The 20,768-nt window shown below is 45.0% G+C and overlaps 1 protein-coding gene across 2 annotated transcripts in view; it reads left to right on the forward strand.

Moving 5' to 3' along the window:
* Positions 1–19,985, forward strand: part of LOC116948074 (uncharacterized) — a 163,094-nt gene extending 143,109 nt beyond the window's left edge. For both annotated transcript variants that reach the window (XM_076071221.1, XM_076071222.1), the window contains exons 4-6: positions 11,745–12,356; positions 14,099–14,191; positions 14,764–19,985. In XM_076071221.1, the coding sequence (XP_075927336.1) occupies positions 11,745–12,356; positions 14,099–14,191; positions 14,764–14,850 (792 nt within the window). In that variant the 3' untranslated portion in view covers positions 14,851–19,985. The remainder of the gene's footprint in view (positions 1–11,744; positions 12,357–14,098; positions 14,192–14,763) is intronic.
* The last annotated feature ends 783 nt before the right edge of the window (positions 19,986–20,768 follow it).

A 20,768-nucleotide genomic window follows, 5' to 3' on the forward strand; every position in this document is an offset into this window, starting at 1 on the left:
AATGTATGGAACCCGAATACTCTAAACGAGTGATGTTGATTCTAAATGTGGAGGGAAAAACCAGAGGACCCGGAGAAAAATCCACGCAACCACGGTGAGAACACGCAAACTCCACAAATATACAGCAGCAGGCATCAGGGTCGGGATAAAACCCACGACCTCCTGTATACCGGGCGAGGTAGTTAACATCTCATAGCCACCGTGATGATGATGAGAGAGACACCGCAAACTCCACAAATATACAGCAGCAGGCATCAGGGTCGGGATCGGACCCACGACCTCCTGTATACCAGGCGAGGTAGTTAACATCTCGCCACCATAATGATGATGAGAGAGAGACACGCAAACTTCAAAAATATAGAGCAGGCGTCAGGGTTGGGATAAAACCCACGACCTCATGTATACCAGGCGAGGTAGTTAACATCTCCTAGCCGCCGTGATGATGATGAGAGAGAGACACCGCAAACTCCAAATATACAGCAGGCATCAGGGTCGGGATCGGACCCACGACCTCCTGTATACCAGGCGAGGTAATTAACATATTTCCACCAAAAGCAGGTTACAGCATTAGTGTCTATATAAATACAATAACTATATAGTACCTGTGTATACTGCACTCTCATTTTGCTGTATTTGCGTGTTGTTTGTATTTTACTCCATTTTCCGCTCTAAATTCCTTCTCAACAGTTGAATTGTCACCGCTAAACATTGCAGCTCTGGCATTTCATCAATTACTGACAAAAATACATCACCAACAGGGTTTTGAATAACACGCGTTGCACTTTTGATATGCAACGAACTTATCGACAGATAGCCATCTGTGTTACTCATGTGTGGACGCAGAGGGTGCACAGCCAGAATCGAGGGTTGCAGTCCCACGAGTTAAAGCTCCGAGGCAATATCAGAAACAACATTCGCACTCTGGCATGTGGTTTTGGACTTATTTCCACTTTTATTTAGTGTTGCTTAAACAACAAAAACCGTGTTAATACAAGGATGAAGCATTGGCTAATGTTTGGCCTTTATGCCATCACCCACACAGTGAAATGGCTCAGTCGCAATGGAATTCCCCAGCCCTGCCGATCGCCACAACCATAGGAGGCGGAGGTGCAGTGGTGCCTTATTCGGCTGTATCGGGAAAATAACCGCGCAAGGCTTTCGAGAGGACGACCGCTCTCCCAAGAACCAGACGCCAGGCTTCCCAGATGTGCAATGCCCAGGTGGGGGCTCATAGCTTACCCCAAGTAAATCAATAATGCACCATCCTCCAATAAAACCCCATAGCAGCTGAGTAATCCAAGAGTCACGTTTCCAATAAGGCCACATTTCACGAGCGCGCATACAATAAATGCTGGCCACATTGCAGTACTTTGAAAATTGTAGCAGCGTACCAGGAACAGTTAAGCAGTTTGCATCGCGAGATAATTCTTTTCAATTGGTCACCAAAAATAATATTGTTTCGTTTGATTAGAGAGCATCTAGATAACGATATTCAACATCCACTGTGTGGTATTTTAATAAGATATCTTAATTTTATTTTTCAATAACACAATGTCTCTTTAGTTCAATCAGGCACTGGACAGTGGCCATTTCTTTTGCCAGACCTAAGCCAATGGTGGAAATTCTACATTCCTATGTTGTGGCCTTTTTCAAAAGGATGGCCACTATTGCTGATAATTGAATGTTAATTTATGGCCGATTTCTCTTTAATATGCCCCACCTCAGAGCTAAACGTTGTATGCAATTGATTGGTTCATGTGGGTCCTGTAATTAGTTCATTTGAATTCCTCACAGCCACTAGAGGCCGTTACATTTACCGTGCAGTGTCCAGTAATTTTTACTCAGTTATGACAATTCACGGTTTAAACAAAGTAAACTACTACGATGAACGCCAACAGTGGAGGACCGTTACTGCTGCAAGTTCGTGGACCCAGAGACCTCCGTGAATGGCCAGTACGCCATGAATGCGGAGGGATGATGCTTCGTTAGGTAATATGATGAGCTCGGCAGGGGCGACTGGAGTCGGGCTGTAGTCAGCTGTTCGTGAGACATTTTTCGGGATTTCTGTGCCACCGATTCTAATGCGCTCGTGTCGCCCGCCACACCGCGCACGCCCACAGGAGCAGGAATTCCCGTGTCTCTTGCTGCTGGCCGGCCGGCTCGGTTAGCACCATCGCGATCGCGGAGACGATGGTTCGGGGGGGTGGTGGGGGGGGGGAAGCGAAGCGTGGTCGTGCCGGAGCGAATCCACGGACGTGTAACGTGATGCGACAGAGGCAGAATCTCTTTGGCTCGGGCGACTACAGCGAGGCCACAGGGAGGCCATAGGGAGGCCACAGGGAGGCCACAGGGATACTTTAAGGGAGGCCACAGAGAGTCCACAGCAAGGCCATAGGGAGGCCACAGGGAGGCCACAGCAAGGCCATAGGGAGGCCACAGGGAAGCCACAGCAAGGCCATAGGGAGGCCATAGGGAGGCCACAGGGAGGCCACAGGGAGGCCACAGCAAGGCCATAGGGAGGCCACAGGGAAGCCACAGCAAGGCAGCGATGCAGTACCTATCAAGTCGGGTGTCGTCTGGGAGCAAAAAATTTCAGGTTTGTTTCTAAGAAATCTTTGTTCTTTGTTTTTCAAGGAAATTGGCACCCTTGGATTTTTTCCGCTTCTATTTTCAAATCACTAAAATTGCGGACGTGTTTCTGTGGCGGAGCATTCCTGCCGTGGCCCAAACCCCGAATATGGAAATTACGTTCGAGCATTTTACGAAAAATAATAACTCTCGCGATGTGACTGAGGTCATCCACACGTTCTGATGGCACACGTGACCATTATTTCATTGTCCCTATTCTCACGAATAATGCTTCAGTCTTGTGTCAGACAGTGCAGGACTCACAGCCTCGACATGCAAATGCAAGATAAAAGCAACTTTTGGTTGATCGGTTTGCATTATAATTCACGTCGTGTGCAGGTGCTGGGTAGACTATTTACGTCGCAGGGCCGTGAAAGGTGGAGGCGGCTTGGGGAGATCTTCATCCAGCAGTGGATTGACCATGGCTGCTGCTGCTGATGATGAAGTTATATTTGTTTGATTGGACAATTAAAATTATATTGGAAGATTAAATGTGGGAAAAAAAGTTGCACGTACTCAACTTTCTGGGAATTAATTATATTTTCAATTCGTATTAAAACCAATCTGTTACACACTGCACACACCTGATGATTGGTAATCTGAGTAAGCTGCACCTAGGGAGACAAAAAGGAATGGCCTTTGAGAAACACTATCCCAGCGAGTGGACGTAATTGCACATCTTGCTGTTGTGATCCATATTCCAGTTTATAAGAACATCTGCTTCGTCTAAAATTAGCAAATGGTATTATTTTCTCTCTGATCTGCGTCACTGGAATTCCCAAAGAACTCGGCGGTCAGTCATATACACGGTCCTCAGGGAGTCCGTTATCTGACGTCACCCTCTACCCAACGTTACTTATCAAGACTTGCACTCTCCATCTCTCTGTAAACCTCAATATTTCCAGTTAGCCATGAACATTGAGATGCTCCTCCCCTACCAATCACACTTGTGATGTCTGGTGTTTTTTTAAAATGTCATTTGTTCTTTTATCGAGGATTAGTTTGCCGAAGCAGAAGTTCGGAAAGCCAATCGGCCGTGGACCAACATAGTTTTGGATAGATACGTGGAGACGCAGAATGGAGTTCTGCTGTCTATGGAAAGGTGAACATGTCCACGCATTCTTTAGCGCAGCTGAGATGTGTCACTGTGAGTGAAACATCTTTTCAAGGACACATTATTACTGTAAGTGTCCCCGCCAGGCACACGCGTGGCTGGAAGAGTGGCGGCAAACTTGACCTCACGTTTTCCAATCTCGGGTGACGCACAATGAGTGGTTTCATGGAATAATTGGAATACGATGACAGTCGCCTCGGTGGCATTGAAGTGCGGCAGCTTTCCTAGTGAACCAGCCATGGGCGAGACCCTGATTCTGGGACACTATTACACATTGGCCGCTTATTCCACGTATCCCTGAGTCATCCGTTATGTGTCACTTGCAAGGGGAAAATGTAAGATGGAGTTTGTCGCTTCAAACTTCAACCACGCCCCCCCCCCCCACCCCCGAAAGCAACACAAACGATGTGAATTTGGTAAAGCAGATTCTGACAATTACGTCTGCTGCGGCTACGTTCGTTTAAAGGTGCGGCCCTGCAATTGCCTACTCGCACCACCGCTGGCGGAAGGGCCCCTTCTGTGGGCAGCTCGACAGGAGCCACTCGACAGGGCATTTCGCCTGCACGTGCACGCTCGCCAGACAACTGGAAAGAGGAAGGAGTATCCACACTTTACCCCACCACACGTAACCATTGCCGATTCACTATTTGGTGGAGCCATTTGTCGTACTGTCGCGCCGGGAGATAGAACGAGGGGCGACCCCTGGATTCCTGATTTCCGTGTGCTGGTCATGAACATGGCAGCATCCGCCTTGGGTTAACGTAAACTGAAATGTGCAATTTAAAGGTGTGTTTAAGCAAATCCAAAAAAAGACGTTCTAATGAGGAAGGGGAAGTTGCAAGTCACGACTGAGTCCACACTTACAAGGAGCGCAATCTTCACGCTTATAAATTGGACAATGCGAACAAATTCATTGAGTGATTCTTTGGGATGGGGAGATTGTGGATACGGTTGATTTGGCCTCAACGAATTTAGACAGCTGTCCAAGCTGCAGAGTTATTGTTTTACTCTTCACTTCAACAGTTTTGATTTTTTACCAGATAAAGCCCAATGAGCTTTTTTAAAGGAGCAACCTGCCCACAAATGATGGCTCAACGAAGCGGTGTATCATGTGGACATTTAAACGTGGAGGGAAAAACCGGAGGACTCGGAGAAAAATCCACACGACCTCAGGGAGAGCATACCAGCTCTAAATCTACAGCAGGCGGCAGGGTCGGAATCGAACCCACGACCTCCTTGCACTCCAGACAAGGGAGATGACAACTCACCACCACGGCGCAATGTCTTGAGCCTGCGGTGGTTGCGACGGTGCACTTACTGTCTTCTATTAACTCAGAGGAAGGGTTGGTGGATCACAAGCAGATGGAGACTGCTGGGCAATGGCATGCTGTAGGAGGAGGCAGTAGAGCAAATAGGGTGTGGATAATACAATGTCAGGATGGATTTTTTTGCGTTCCTCCCTTGTATGCGTGGGTTTTTCCTGGGCAAGGTTGGTTTTCCCCAAGCATACGAAATACTCAAAATAGGAAATGGCCAAGCGGCCCAAGGTATTGCTCTCTCGCAAAGGTCTTGAGACTCAAGACGGGGGCAAGGAGACGACATGTCACACCCTCGCTTAAAATGTCACAATTAACTTGATGAAGACAATATATTATAGCACGTGCATATGTATGAAGCAGCTTCGGTAACTAAACATACACACGATGGCTTTGAGGCATTTCACAGTTGATATATATAGAAATAACCACAACATTCATGTAAACTTTACTCCGGTGGGTGTACGGGTTATTTATAGAATGTTATTGCTCTCTGCGTGCCGCTGCAGATAAGCTAATTCACTGTGTTTGGGGGAGAAGTACCGCATGACCCAGGCAGGATTCCAAGAATACATTCGTGTTGCGGGACATTGTCTTCTGTGAAACGGTGGTTAAAATTCCCTGTTTGACACCAGCGTTTGCAGGTGTCGCTGCACCTAAGTGCTGTAATTTCCCTGAATGTAAAGGTCACGCTCGCCAGCGCACGTAAACACGCACAGTTCGGGCAGCTTTGGCAGTGCCGATCGTTCATGCAAATAGACGCATTGGCGGTACACCGGCTCAGGATAACAAGACACCGGTTCTGGTAAAACATTCTGACGATGTCACTGCTGCCCTTGAGTGAGCTGCAGACTCTCAATCAGAAGTTGCACTTCGATTCAGCAGCTTCTCTACCATTGGAACGTGTGACAGCAATCACAATCTCTCGATGCCACCGTCCGCCAAGAAATGATTCCGGGAATAAATCGAGGAACCGTCCGACCAAAGTCGAGAGTACGAGTCAAAACCTTGCCTTTGGAACACGGAGACAGCCAATCGGCATCAGGCTGGGTGCTGCTGTACGGCAACAGACTGTGAAGCTCCTTCGTGTTCAGCCGCTTCGACTTCACGAGATGTCGAAAAACGGATTTTGACGCGGGGTTTGAGAATTGTGGGAAAAAATGATAATTACTGCGAAAAATGTGGTTTCTTTTCTTTACGACACACCGCCGGTGTACCGCCAGTACGTTCAAATGCACAATTGTGTTGAAAGAGGTATACAGGTGCAGCCCTGCAGCAACTGCTTGCATTCTGCGGGCAACACATACGGCTGACCTTCCTACAAATATTGTGCGAGAGAGTGTGCGTGAATTGAGTCTATTGTACGGGTTGTCAGAGATCGTGGGGCCTCGTCATTGTAGGTGTGATGGCCTAGATACTGGATTCTATATCTGGGGCGTACAACTTGCTTGGTATACACTGCATTTTTACACAAGGCAGTCATGCGCGTCTCTTTGCAAAACAATGTTTTCATGTGAAACGAAAAATACTCACGTTTGCCATTCCCGCTTGTACATTGTGCTGGGGTCAAGGGTTGTTAGCTAGCGCCAATAAGTTCACGGCATGCTGTGACCTGGGTCACAGCAGCACGTTCCCTAACGGCAGTGGTCAGCGCTCTGCTCTCCGAGCCCCGCGACCTCAGTTCTACTCCCGCTCATGGCCAACATCAGCGGCAAATATCAGAACTGGCCCTGGGTCGTGTTGGCCTTCGTTAATATAAGAAAGACAAATATAAAGATCCCCCGTAGAGCATTAACAGACTGTAGGGGCAATTGCTGTTAGTGCCGGCACGGCACACGAGGGGGTGGGCGGCCAACACCACGCCCGGCCGCCTTTGTCTCCCTAGTGGCGATGTTTCCACATCGCACCATGTACTCATTAATATGCACACACACACTCCACACACAGATGCACTCACACACTGAGATGCCGGTGTGCCAGCGAGAGAGCGAGTGCCAACATTTCGCTTGTTGTGTGGGAGTGGGGTTTTCTCTTGCCCACCCTCAGCAGCTTACCAGAAACGACAGTGCCAAAGACCCAACTTATGAGTTTCACCGAGCCGGCTGAGTTCACAGAAAGCAAATGCGGCCACTCGGGAATTCCCACAGCTCTGAATGTGCACAGGGACACGAGCCCATAGATTTTATCGGAGGTGATATTTTAGTGGCACTGTCGCTGCCTTTACCGCAACCGCTGCCCACACACGAGGAAATTTCAGTGAACCAACAGGTGGCGGTGTTGGCACGCGTACCTGTGTAGCCATGGTCGTAGAAAGTTGGCACAGTCAGTGGGAAACACAGTTGCTGCATCTGCCAGTCATCTCTTTCAGGCAGTCAACCCCGGTTCTGTTCCGTGACCTCCTCCCGCCAGCGAGCCTTCGACACTTCACGTGGCCTCAAAGTGCACCTGGCCTGGCACAGGCCAGGCCAACGGCGGCTGCTGCTGCTGCTGTTGATGTTTCCACATAGAGACATTTAAATTTAACTTGCGCTGCAGAGCTGAATGCCAGCCAAGGGAAATGAGAGTGACCCTTCGTGTCGAGAAGCAGGAAGTACGCCCCGTGCCTCGAGCGTCTCTATCGGACGCCGCTCCACTCTCTAATTATTTGATGCCTGCCTGATTATTCGATGGCCGGATGATGGCCTTAATAGCTACACTAATTGAGACCACTATCGCATGTTTATCTCCGTGCCCTTCCCTGCTCTTGTGTTGTGTTCCTGCGGTGGTCTCATCTCTCTTTTTTATGGAAAAAATGTGGTTCACAATGTTCAGCGTTTTGAGAATCACTTTTGAGTGAATGCTGCTAAATTTAATGATAGTAATACTTGTTATTATTTCACGAGACTGCCATCTGGTTATATTGGCTACTGCTGCCTTTAAATCAATAAAATATGTCTAGAAACGCCTGAGCTAACGCTGTGACATCATGGCTCCTCAACAAAAGCCCCGTCACTTGTACTATTTTCGCCTGCCCTCTGTTATGGAAGTCTAGACTTCCCGTGCAGAATATTGCGAGTTATTTTACCCATAGTACCCAAAACGAGAGTCATTTAGTTGATAGCCCACTCATTTCAAATGGTTCTCACGTAATTCTCGATTGTTGTCCACTTTAAGAAATTGGAGCCACGACATTCATTGGCCCCCCAGGTGGTAGAGACAGGTGGTAGATCTGGTCTGGGCTCATGGACTTTGACGCTTTGGTAGACATATATATTCGTTTTCTTGTATACGCGTTTTGTATTCCATTGGATTCTCATTGGCTGAAAATTACATATCAAGTTTTCATGATTATGAATAAGCACAATTGTATTAAATATGTGGCAAGATTGGTGAGCTCTACGATTAAGCCTGTGACATCAATGTCGGGCAGACTTTTCACGTGGATAGAAAACAGCTGTCAGGCTCATTGGGCGAATTTCAGAAACACCACTTTTAAAATGCTTTAACAACTTGACAATGCTGCTGTTATGCGATTCCAACAGGTGCACGCAAAAAGGCATCTGTGCAACCTTCAAAACTTACACCCACGCCCCCACAACCAATTTCCAGGATATTTGTTCACTCGCCTTCGAGCAAACTGTCAGAACCGTTGTGCTTTATCAGTGTCCCAGCTCTTGGTTCATCGTGAGGTTTTTTGTTTGTTCTTGAGTGGCAATGGGTTGTGAATATGTTTTTTTTTGTATTGCTTTGTTACAAAACAACGCAAGCTCAGTACAAAGCAGCGATCACAGTACGAGGGGTCGGGGTAGGGGGGCACAGAAACTCCGCCGGCAACAGCCCGAGCGAGACGCTTAATGAGGAGGGAGGTTTGGGCTCTCCGCTCCACCCACATTGGCGGCTACGAGAAGGATTTTGGTGTTACATGTTATTTATGTAGTTTATTGTAAAAAAAAATCGGTCACAGTCCCTGTGATCACTGTTACGTTGCAATTATGGCTTTATTTTTTGGTGATTTCGAAAACGTTTTTTGGTTTGGACATGTTTGTTTTGTTGTAGTACGGAGTTAGACTGACGGCCTTAATCTAAGTTTTCTTGTGGTTGTTGTTGTTGTTGTTTGACTTGCATCCCACTGGGATGTTTTGCACACAGCGTTGGTGTACGGTGCTTTTTTCAGGAATATTTTGCTGTTTTTTATCATGGATTTTCTGTTTGCACAGTCACATAGTCACTTTAAGATGTTTTTCTTGTTCGTGTTTTTATTTGTTTGTTTGTTGTGGTTGCACCCGATTCAAGAGCCGAATGGCTCACAGGGCTATACCAAAATAAACTGAAACTAAACTGAAAAAAGTTTACATGGGAAGGGAAGGGGAAAGACAACGCACCTCAAGTGGTGAAGGGGGTAAGGAAGCGGTCGGGAGGGGGGGAAGACGTAGGGAGGGTTCTGAATATGTTTGCAATGTGTCCTGGTAGCACCCATGAATAGAAAAGCACAGAGTTTGGATTTTCATATGGAACTTTTAAAAAATGTTTTCTCTATTAATTTAATGTATTACTTCTACCATTATGTATGAAGATAAACTGATATTGCTGCTATATTTACACAATGTATTGCGTGCAGGTTTTACACTTGGCCCGTGTCTTTGTTTGATAGTGAAAGCAGGTGCTTATTGCGCAAAAATGATAATGTATGTTTTGGGAAATGTTGTGACGAAGGAAACATGCTGTCACCTGGACTTAGCTGAAATGTTTCATGCCGTCCCTGGCGCCTTAAAGTACAATAATATATTGCTTTAGGATACAATGATATCTTGCATTGGGATTCTATTTAAATGGCACTTGTATTCAAACGCTAACAATGATGGATGAGTAAATTCATAGACTGGATTTATTGCGTTTACACACTACGCCTGTTTGATTTTTTTTATCCGAGATAATGTCTGGTGAATATGTCAGGGTTATACAGAGTAATCATATTTCATTTATGGGAAACTGGTGGTTCAGAGGTTTACGTGAAAAATGTTGTCTTGTTGAAAAAAAAAGCTTATTATTTATACCTTATTTTTTTTCGAAACGTAAGGTTTCTCAGTATAATTTAATAATCCTGTAAATTCAGACGTCGGTCACTCTTACGTTGAAGTTAGTCATCTTTGCAATGATGCTGCTTACGTGCTTGGAATTAAAAGTGAGGGAGAGAAGAAAAAAAACCGGCCAAATGAATCAGGGAACAAACGCTCACCAGAGACATCGTGCCGACAGCAGTACACATCCCGAGATGGGGTGGATGATGGCGACAGGGCGAGACCTGTGACCGAATGGCAGGAAAAGGAGATAACTCGTCCAAGAGCGATGAGGTGATGAGATCGGCTCATCTGCGGGAGCGAGCTAGATGGCATCAATGAAGGATGGTGATGATGGTGATGGCGTGGGAAGGCTTTCGTCCAGCAGTGGATCGGCAATATTTTATTATGTTGATCCATACATATTTAAAATGTACATCTTTATTTCTTAGTTTCATCAAATGTCCTGCCTATTATAGTTGAGTCCATTGAGCTGGACTTTTTAAAGCTATAAAAGAACAGCTCTGAATATTAAATAAATTAGTTTGACTGTCATGCGCTGAACATCACGGTTGTTGGCAAGGCAGGTGAGGAAGAGTTGCCCCCTACCGTGCGGTCTGGGGGTCACTGGAAGAGATCTCAGCAGTAGCCCTGTGACATCTACTTCCGTGGGCGAGAGAGCTGCGTGGATGCTTCGTCTCGGTGACACCAAACCAGTAATAGGCTCCGGTGTCTAGAGAGCCGATGAGAGAGTAGCGAACGCGAGAGAAGAAGTTTATCATTCGCGTTGCCATGGTGTGTGATTCACTCGACACGGTCTCTGCGATCAGGACCAGGGTGGCTATGTTGGACAAAGTGTATCAGGAGAGTGTTGCAAGATTTAATAAGTGTATGGAGATTGTTGGAAGACATGTAACATTTAGTTTTTTTCCGATAATTTATCCCTATTATTTTAGTGAGTTTTTTTAAATAAATGGATCACCCTGTACACAGAGTGTACGTGCATAGACACACTAGCATACAACACTGCTTAGACTGCTGCCCACACAACCATGCGCTATGAATGTCCTGCACAGTACAAGCTAATGTTAAAACTCTCAGGCATCATGAACTCTGCTTGTAACAAAAATGATAAACGTTTACAATGATATAATTGTAATGCAAGCGAATGTTAATTCTGTTATGATTCATAATCGATTTTTGTCGGGGGACACATCATCTTCTTCTTTCGTATGGCTGATGTAGATCCTGAGCACCCACTGCAATGTTACATCCAGGTGATCAAGTCCAGACAGCCGCGTTAGGAGTAGCGGAGTCTTGACCGCTGTCTCCAGCCACGCAATGATATTGCCAAATCTTGTCCTGAAGATGATCGACACAGTTTCAAGTGAAACGTCGCAAATCGAATTGCTCAATGCGGTTGTGAGGATTGCTATTCAACTTACCGATGAGCATCAACAATAATATTTGGCGCGTTTATGGCTTGTATACGTGACAATTTTAATTTGTTCGACTACGTTGGGTGGTGAAGGGTCTTCCGGCACAAATTTGGCCAGACCATTATGCAGCCTAACCCAGAAATCAATAATGAGCCATAATATCGGCTGCAAAAACCTACGCATTTAATTATGTTATTGTTCACGCCCTCAGGTCTTGCAGTCCAAGTTGCCTCATGGGCATCGCCGCAGGGTCTCTGAAAACGCCCAGCAGATTTTCTCACATCCGGAGGAGCGCCTCAGGACTCCGTCCCCACAAGCCTCTTCGACGCTACCCGGCTGCAGTCAGAAGCTCTTCACCCACACGTTTCACCCCGCATCGCAGGCCTCTTCAGGCTTTGCAGCAAAAGAGCACGGGGGCCAGGCGTCGTGGTTGGCGAGCAGAGGCCCATGGCAACCCTCGGGGCTACAGAGCGAGCAAGACGCTGCGTCGCTGCGTTCCAAGCCACAAAGGCTCCCCATCTCCAAGCGTAACAGCGTCTCGAGCCTCTTGGAGCAACCGGCGCGGGCAACTCTGTCACAAAGTGAACGGGCGTCGAGCGTTCGCGCGGGCCCGGTGACGCGGGCGGCGTCACCGTTGGAGTCGCCGCCCGACCGCTGCCCCTCCCAGCAAGGCCTCCACGTGTGTGACCCAAGGCGAGGTGGCGGGGCCCCTTCCAGAGTGTCACCTGAGGGTGGCGAGCACAGCCTCCCTCCAGCTCCGCAGTCCTGGAAACTCGTCATCATGAAGAAGTTTGGCTGGTGGAGCAAAAAGCCGATGTCCTTTGTAAGTGTTGCTAAAAACTAAAATAACGTCAAAATTATGTACGGCTCAAATGAGCATTGAGGCATTGGCGCCCATCTCCTGTTTACCGCCCTGAGCCGATGGTGGTGGCAATTTTTCATGTTCCTGTGGTGGGGGCGCGTTTATCCATAGGACAACCACTTTTGACTTCCCCAGAAAGTAGTGCCTGTTTTATCGATCGCAGAGGGACGATGGGCTGAATGAACCCCCAACCAGGATTTGAACTCGTAACCTTTGTGAGCCACTAACGCTGAGCCACAATCCCTCAATAGTAACGGAACAGCAATTCACTCCCTGTGACTGCTCTACCACACAACTCTTTTTAATTTGTAATTTTATTCTCAAAAGTGAAAGATTTTCAATAAGTTATATATGGAAAACCCCTCATTCTTAAATGCTTATCCACCCTGGCCTCATATTACTAAACCCTAACGAGGAATCACCTTAACTCTTTAGCTCTTTCGAGTCAATAAAAGAAGCACCACTTTATTGGGAAGTTCAACAGTGGTTGTCCTCTCTTAAAAGTCACCCCCAGCCAGAGGAATGTGGAATTTCCAACACTGGCTCAGGGGTTGAAAACGGACAATGAGCACTGCCCCATGCTCACTCAACTCCACGTTGAATTTTGGGTCTTAGAAAGAGACAACAAAAAAACGCTGCACCAGAGGTCACATCGAGTCATGCAGCACCGCGGCCCTTTTGAGGGGTTCAGGGGGCTCGGAGCGATGTTGGAGCTTGGCCAGCGGAGCAGTGTGTGTGGCCTCCACGTGGACCCATTGTTATCGGAAGTGGCCGCGTACGGTGCGTGCCCTCCCCTGGAGAGTAAGGCTCGGGCAATTCAAGTCACAGGACACAGTTACTCCCTGCTAAGATGACATTGGAATTATTTTAATCTGCGTTTGTGGCTCCGAGCCAGTGATGGAAATTCCACATTCGTATGGTCAGGGCCCAGTCTCTTCATATGACAACCGGTATTGGCTTCCCAATTCAGTATTACCCATCAGTGAATTAAATGGCTAAACATGTGGGTATTTAACTAAACGATTGCATTAAAAATTTAGTGGCAATCATTTGATTCTACACTTAATATGGTTAAATTTCATCTATGATCATTCAAATATCAGTTCGACTGTTATGCAAAGAACATTACTCTCATTTGCACTTTCCCACGCACTCTACTACAGTACTTTAAATGTGATATTTGCTTATACAGCGCATCAATTTGCATGTACAGTAATTTGTATAAACCAAAAAATATTGATTTTTAGATGATTCAGTGCACGTATTGGGACCGTGAGCAATCATTTCATTCCTGAGCCCATGACTCTCGCAGACTAATTCTTGTTATACCCGCTGGTCTCAGCGTGTGCTGCACAGAGGGTGCATTGTGTGATGGGAGCGACTGCGCGCACACGTGCGTGGGCGTGTGGGGGGGAGCGGTGTCGCAGCTGACCTCTACGCGACGAACCCAGCGTTCCGAGTTCAATTCCCGCTCACGGCCAACTCCAGTGACGATTCTCTGAAACGGCCCTGGGCCTCCCCGAGGTCGACTCAACCTCAAATGAGTACCTGGTGCGTTGTGTAAAAATCGCCACCGGGGAGACGAAGGGGGTCGGCCGTGGCGCTGGCCACCCACCCCCTCGTGTCGGTGCTCGCTAACAGCACTTGCCCCAACAGTCTGTTAAGGCTATGCGGGGGATCGTTGACTTTTGTGCCGTGTCCAGGACGATCTGGAGGAGGTGTGCTCCGTGTGCAAGTCTGTCATGCGCCCGGGCTCTGTGCAGCAAATCTGGTGCAGCCATCGCTTCCACAGGAAGGTGAGGAATAGCAGCTGGGCAGCGCCAGGCTCGACTCAATGTCACGTGTAAATAAAATAACAATTGGCGAGGTGGCTGGTTTGAGAGCCGTCACAACAATCTGTGGGTTTACTCTCCAACACACCGGTGTGCTGAACTAGTCCCGAATTGCCACGTTTTGTTCACGTGACGAACCTTACTCATTGGCTGTGTCGAGTGGTAGCGGGTTTGTGATCGAGCTGTCTCTTCTGGCTGCGTGATCGAGCTGTGTGCTGTGTCTGCTAGAATCGTGTATGTTTCGCATCCCTCGTACTGTTTGCTGGCTTGAGGGATTTTTTTTTCAAGTGTTGGTTGTAGGACACAAACTCTGGACCAGTCCAGTTTGCTCAAACACAATCTGCCGGATAATATTGGCCTCTATAGAATGCAAATAAACCGATGGATCAAAACGTCTATTTTTTATTTATTTTGTATGTGGAGACGGCACAAATTGTGTGCCGACACATGCCTTTACCCACCGTGAGGCCGTGTCCGTGTCCGTGCCATGGGTATTGACGGCATACCTTGCGTGCGTCCCTGCGCCTCTGCTGCAGTGCATCCACGGGTGGCTGAAGCGACGGTGGAGCTGCCCAACGTGCCAGGCGAGGGCCCCTCCTCACGGAGGCCAGGGTGCAGCCTGAGCGGCCTCCTCAGCCTCCTCCAGTCTCTATCCACTGCTGGACAAACGCCTCTTCACTCTTCGTTTCGCATCTTTGATGTTCCACTTGAGTTCATCTCCTCCAACGGTTGCCACTCTGTCTCTCCCTTAAATGTAACCTGCAAGGGACTGGGATGGCAGTGGCGTTCAAGAGGATGATTCCAATGCACCTCCCCCCACAGTGGCTGCGTGGGGTTTCGCGTCCGTGTGTTTCGGCTCCCCGTTGTGCTTTCTGGTTGTATCACGTGTTGTTCGGCGCAATGCCCCGACGTTTCGCCCCACAGCCTGGGAGCTTCTTCAGGGATTTGAATAAATGCAATTCGAGAAGAAAGTGCAATTCCAGAAGAAGCTCTCAACACGTAGAGCGTAACGTCGGACACGATGCCCAAGAACACGTGGTACAACCCGAAAACACATCAGAGAGCTATGCTCAGTAAGGCAATAGTAATGAAAATCCTATTTTGGTGGCCCTGGGCCACTGGTGTAAACTCCACATTTGTATGACAATATCATATTGACTATCCCCACAATGATACTCGCTTTACGGTATTGACCTCAGGAATTTCTGGATAACAAATATTTGATTTTTGATTTAAAGCTTTCGTGACTGTAGGGATTCATATTCTTGGTTCTTTCGGTAAAGTCACGTAGAAGGGAAACAATATAATAATATATTTTTAGTATTTTATTATTTCCCTTCTACGTGACTTTACCGAAAGAACCACGAATATAAATATTTGATTATTAATTAAAACGAAACCTAAAGAATATATAAAGTTATCTTTGTGAACTGTGCTGTAAGCTTAACATAGTAATTAAAACTGTGGATACGGCATTGTATTATAGGGTTAAGATCTATTATAGGGTTAAGATCATCGTTTTTAAATGTAAACGATTTCACAATCGATTAACCGTTCCGAAAGTCAGGGACCGGCAGTGGGTTTCAGTGAAAGTTGAATATTCAATGCACCGATTGGCACGCGTGAATGTAGAAACAACACTGCAGCCTAATTCACCACTGGGTACATTTTCGCTAGTTTTTTTTCAATTAAAAGATAAAGGTGGAACCCTGCGATCGCTCCCTTGCTCGTAGGAAGCTTAAGAGGGTATTGATCTCCGATTTAATGATGATCAGACATCTTGGAAAAGGTGGGCTTATCCACACTTTTATCCACCGCAGGCAACCTGCTGATCGACCTCGGTGAACTCATTTGTGCTGCTGGGTGAACCGGAGATGGGGTATTCATGACACGTGCGCCATTCATTCAATTGCCATGCTGGGAGATAGAATTGAACCGGCGACCTCTGGGTTGCAAGTCAAGCATGCTCATCATTTCACCATGGCAACTCCCTTCGTTTCTCGGTTATAAAGGTGAAATCGTAATATTTGTTTCTGGATATTTCTATATGTGCGGTAAACCGGTAATCGTTTTTTTTTTTTTTACCGGTTAAAGATAAAAAAAACATATTTTAACAACCCTCGCGAGGATGTCCACCTACTCACGAGCTGTGACATGCTTGCGGCTGAATCACTGATTGGGCTGGGTTACCCGACTTTTCCCAATGAGTAGGATGCAACTTGAAAGAGGCGCTGGGTGGAATCTACCCGCAACCAAATCCCGCGGGGATAAAACTCGCGAGGGTTGCAGATCTTCGCTCGGTATCTTTTTTTTTTAATCTCGTGCAAGGTTTCAGCTGTGCCCTATGTGATGGGAAATGCCAGCTGCTCTCGCGTCACCCCGTGGAATTCATGAACATTCACAAAATAAACGAATTACCCACCGATTTTACAGGAGTTTTTTTTTCAGTCATAATTAATATTAATGCGATTACGTGTATTACAATGAATATGTATACTCCGTAGTTATTTTCATGTTAAATGATATGCGTACAAAAATATGGTCAGGGGATTTTCTAATTATTTTAAACAGTAATTGTTGATAAAAATATCTAATAAACGATTTTACTAACAATTAATCGGAAAATGTACCTCATTCCACAGTCATTGCGCTTTATATGATATTCAGCAACAAATATTGCTTGACATTTTATCTTCAATTACAGTATTGGTTAAGTTCATTAGTAAGTGGTGATAACATTGGAAATGCCAAACATTTGGAGGTGTAATAATTTTCATGAAGAGTTTTAGTATACTGTTGGATTCATGTAATTCCATAAATGTATGCCACAATGCTTTGGAACAAATTAATATTTGAATATATGTTCACAATAATGTTTCAAATAAAATATATGGACGTCAGTTAATTGACTAAAGACTCGTATAAATAGTGTCCTGACGGATTAAAGACTAACATCAATATGATTTCAGTTGGTTATTGCTTAATACATTTTTTAATGGATAGTTTTTTAAACGACTTTGAAGGGTGCATAAGTAGGCCAAACACCCTCTAGAGGGGATTTCGAATGCTCCCTCTAGCGGATGCCATTCTGTCAACAGTGGCATAAGAAAGCAATTATAGGGCTGAACCTTTTGCTTTTCTGGCATTTTGAGTTTCAGGAAATACAAAATGTCAGCTGCAAAGTTTGGAAGTGAAAAATAATCGTAAATGTTTTTACAACATTTCTCAATCTGTAAAGAACCATGTGATAATTATGGCATGTTTGTGTTATTCGAAACGATGCCTGTAAACATCGATTGCCATGGAGATTAGAGTAGCAATGGATAGTGATGGGAAATACCGTTAATAACAATGAATTTGGCTATCGGACGAATTTGGCTAATAGCTCCTAAGACAAGCTTTGCAATACTAGCCTATACTTGGCAACAATAATGTGATTCGGGGTTACACTTTATCTTTTTTTTAAATATAGCACTAGTGAGAATAAGTACAGTACTGTACGTGGCAGGAAAACAAAAATACCAACAATCGTTTTGGCTTTGACGACAGACATTTTGGGCGTTTTACAAGAGGTTGCGATTAATGGTGGTACCCAACATACAGACATGCAATCATTGAGTCTGACATGCGATGTGGATATGCATTTGAGTTGTTTTATTGTTGTCACCTGAAATAATACAATTAAAATTGGTAAAGCATCTATATGCAACCACGTCTCAAGATGTACAAAACTCGAGGGTATGTGTTGAGAGGGTGGTGAAAATATTATCAGTGTGTTCGTGGAGAGGAAGATGGAGAGATCGATGTTGGTCATTTGTAAAAATAAGAAATGCTTAATTATTTAGAATATATATTCAAAATCATCAGATGTTTAATAAGCATTAATGACCAATCATTAATTTTGTAGTTTTAAGTTGGCAGGATCGTGATTTGTTGGAAATAATTAACCTGGAATAGAAACGAAAATATGTATGGAGGGTTCAATCTTCAACTGTTGTGTATGTTATTGATGTATTCCTGTATTTATATTTCAATGTTTAACATTGGTCTTAATGTTTAAAAGGATACATTTAATTAAGTTTGCTAAAAGATAACGAAATGTGAATGTGTAATTGGAAAACACTGTAACCGATGCTCTTTGATTGAGTTGTATTGTTGTCATTAATAAAAGAGTAATAATTGTACTCTTTGGTTATTTCGGTAAAGTCACGTAGGTAGAAAAATAAGATTAAACTAAAAATTACACATCACGACGTTTCGATAGCAACACAAGCCGTCGTCCTCAGGCAGAAGAAAGTAATCCAGAAACAGCTTCAGCCGTCCACTGCTGGATTATTTTTTCCACCTGAGGACGACGATCGAAACGTCGAGATATATTCTTTCTTGTTTTATTTTATTTTTCTACCTACGTGACTTTACCGAAAGAACCAAAGAGTATGGATTCCTGCAGTCACGAAAGCTTCAAATCTAGAGTAATTATTGCATTAAATTTAACAAAATATATTAAACAATAACTGAAAAGTGGCGGATGAAAATTAAGCATTTTTATTTTCGCTAAATACAATACATTTGAAGATGTGCTTCTGTATATATATAGATGGTAGTGTTGAGAAATCTGACCATTCACGTGAGACAAACAGATCAAATAACAAAACACTAAATTGTGACCAGACAGGAAAGTGAAACTACGCCTGAAACTGACCGAAATTAGCGAGTAAGCGAAACCCTAAAGTGGCTTGGGACATCTATAATAGTGCTGTATTATTTAAATTGATCTTTACGTGGCTTTTTGAGTCTTCGGGGGTTTTGCACTGAATCCCGAGTCGTACATGTGCGCTTAAAACAGTGCGACTTACATAAGCAAACGCTTATCCTAAAAAAATTCTTAACATTCTAACACTTTCAGGACTCAATTGTATTTAAACATGCTCACATCAAAAACCACGCACCCTTTGGTGATGGACGTCATTACCAAAAGTTGGTTGGGCCCACCACCTCACACGCTACTCTTAATTGGTGCTGTATCAGCAGCATTAACACGTCATCCCAGTACTGTGTATGTATGTTCATGAACCTACTCAATCTAAATTCAAAACCACGGTACTGTACATAATTTTCTTAATGCCAAAAATCGAAATGGTGACACCTTCCTTTTCCTTGAAGTGACAACAACAAAAAAACACACGTTTTTACTTTAAATGTAATGCTTTTTTAAAATCTTCACCGAAGCAGCAAATACAAAAATCTGTATCTTCATTTGGTTGAGGCAGCTTGTGGCAAGCTCGACTGGCCGTGAAGGCACGCGTTTCTTGTTTTCAATAATTGCTATTTATACGATCACAATCCTAGCAACACAACACGTGCGTTGTGATTGCAAGTGTAGTGTGAAGTCACGTGTTTTTATTATTTAACCAACGTGTTGTTTTCCCCTTAACTTGGCTGTGCTTCATATTGAGATGTGTTTAATGCATATTAACGGTCATTGGTGTGGTGATTAGATACGGTATCTCAGCAGGCACACAGAGATATTGTGTGTTGACAAATGCATGTTGGTAGGCCTTGCAGTTACTGAAACTTTTGAGATGCTGGTTAAAATAATGTATCCCCCAAAGAAGAATGACAAAAAAAAGGAAAATCGTTAGTTTAATTACATGTATTTTAAATGTCGCCCGGCTTAATTATTCCTCACCTACAAGTTCAGCTGGACGTACACACGCTTGTAGTGAATGTTTTGTAGAAATAAAGCTATTTTCAATTATCACTTGTCTGAGTATTTCAAGAATTAATCCCAAATATTAACCACGAAGGTGACCCATCTATCTTACACAACCCCGAGATGGAGGTGGCTGCTGTCTGTTCCAGAGCAAGGGGCCAGCACCACTGACCTCCTGGGATGAAATCTGGGCACTTATCCATGGCTAAACCGGGTCCTCAGGTGGAGCGAGTTGGTGATCTCGGACCATTTCACCAGACTACAAACACGCATCACTTATATTCGGGTCTCACTTGCTGTAATTTGGCCTAATTCTAATCTGGCATGTAAAGTTCATACTTTGTTTTGTTGGGTGAGTAACACACGGTGTAGAGAGACGTTGTTAGCAAGGCGTGCAGAAGTCACATGCAAGTGGCTCCATGGGTATTATCGTAGTTTTGTGGCATAATCTTTTAGGGCCATTCCCTGACACTTGTCACGAGGCTATGGATTGTGGTTGAGTCCCAGACGGAGTCTTATTCACCTCGGGAATTCGTTTTGATAACCCTCGAATAATTTGCTGGGTAATTAACGTACTCTGCAATTGGTGATGCCATAAAGAAGAAACGCTTGTGAAAGGTTGGTTTAATAATTGTAATGCATAGAAATGAATGTCTGGTAACGGGAATTCCACGAATTACGCGGGAGGATGCCGCCACCTGGTGGAAAAAATGTGGCCGCTGCACAAATTCACGAGTTCATTCAGAATGTTGCAGGCTCATTGAGATGCAGTTAAATATGATATAATTTCTCAACAATGCCACTTTGGCCCCCAGTGTCAGGGAGGTG

Source organism: Petromyzon marinus, chromosome 32 (genome assembly GCF_048934315.1).
Source record: "Petromyzon marinus isolate PM22_M1 ecotype Great Lakes invasive population chromosome 32, UKy_Petmar_22M1.pri1.0, whole genome shotgun sequence".
In the NCBI taxonomy this organism is placed as follows: Eukaryota; Metazoa; Chordata; class Hyperoartia; order Petromyzontiformes; family Petromyzontidae; genus Petromyzon; species Petromyzon marinus.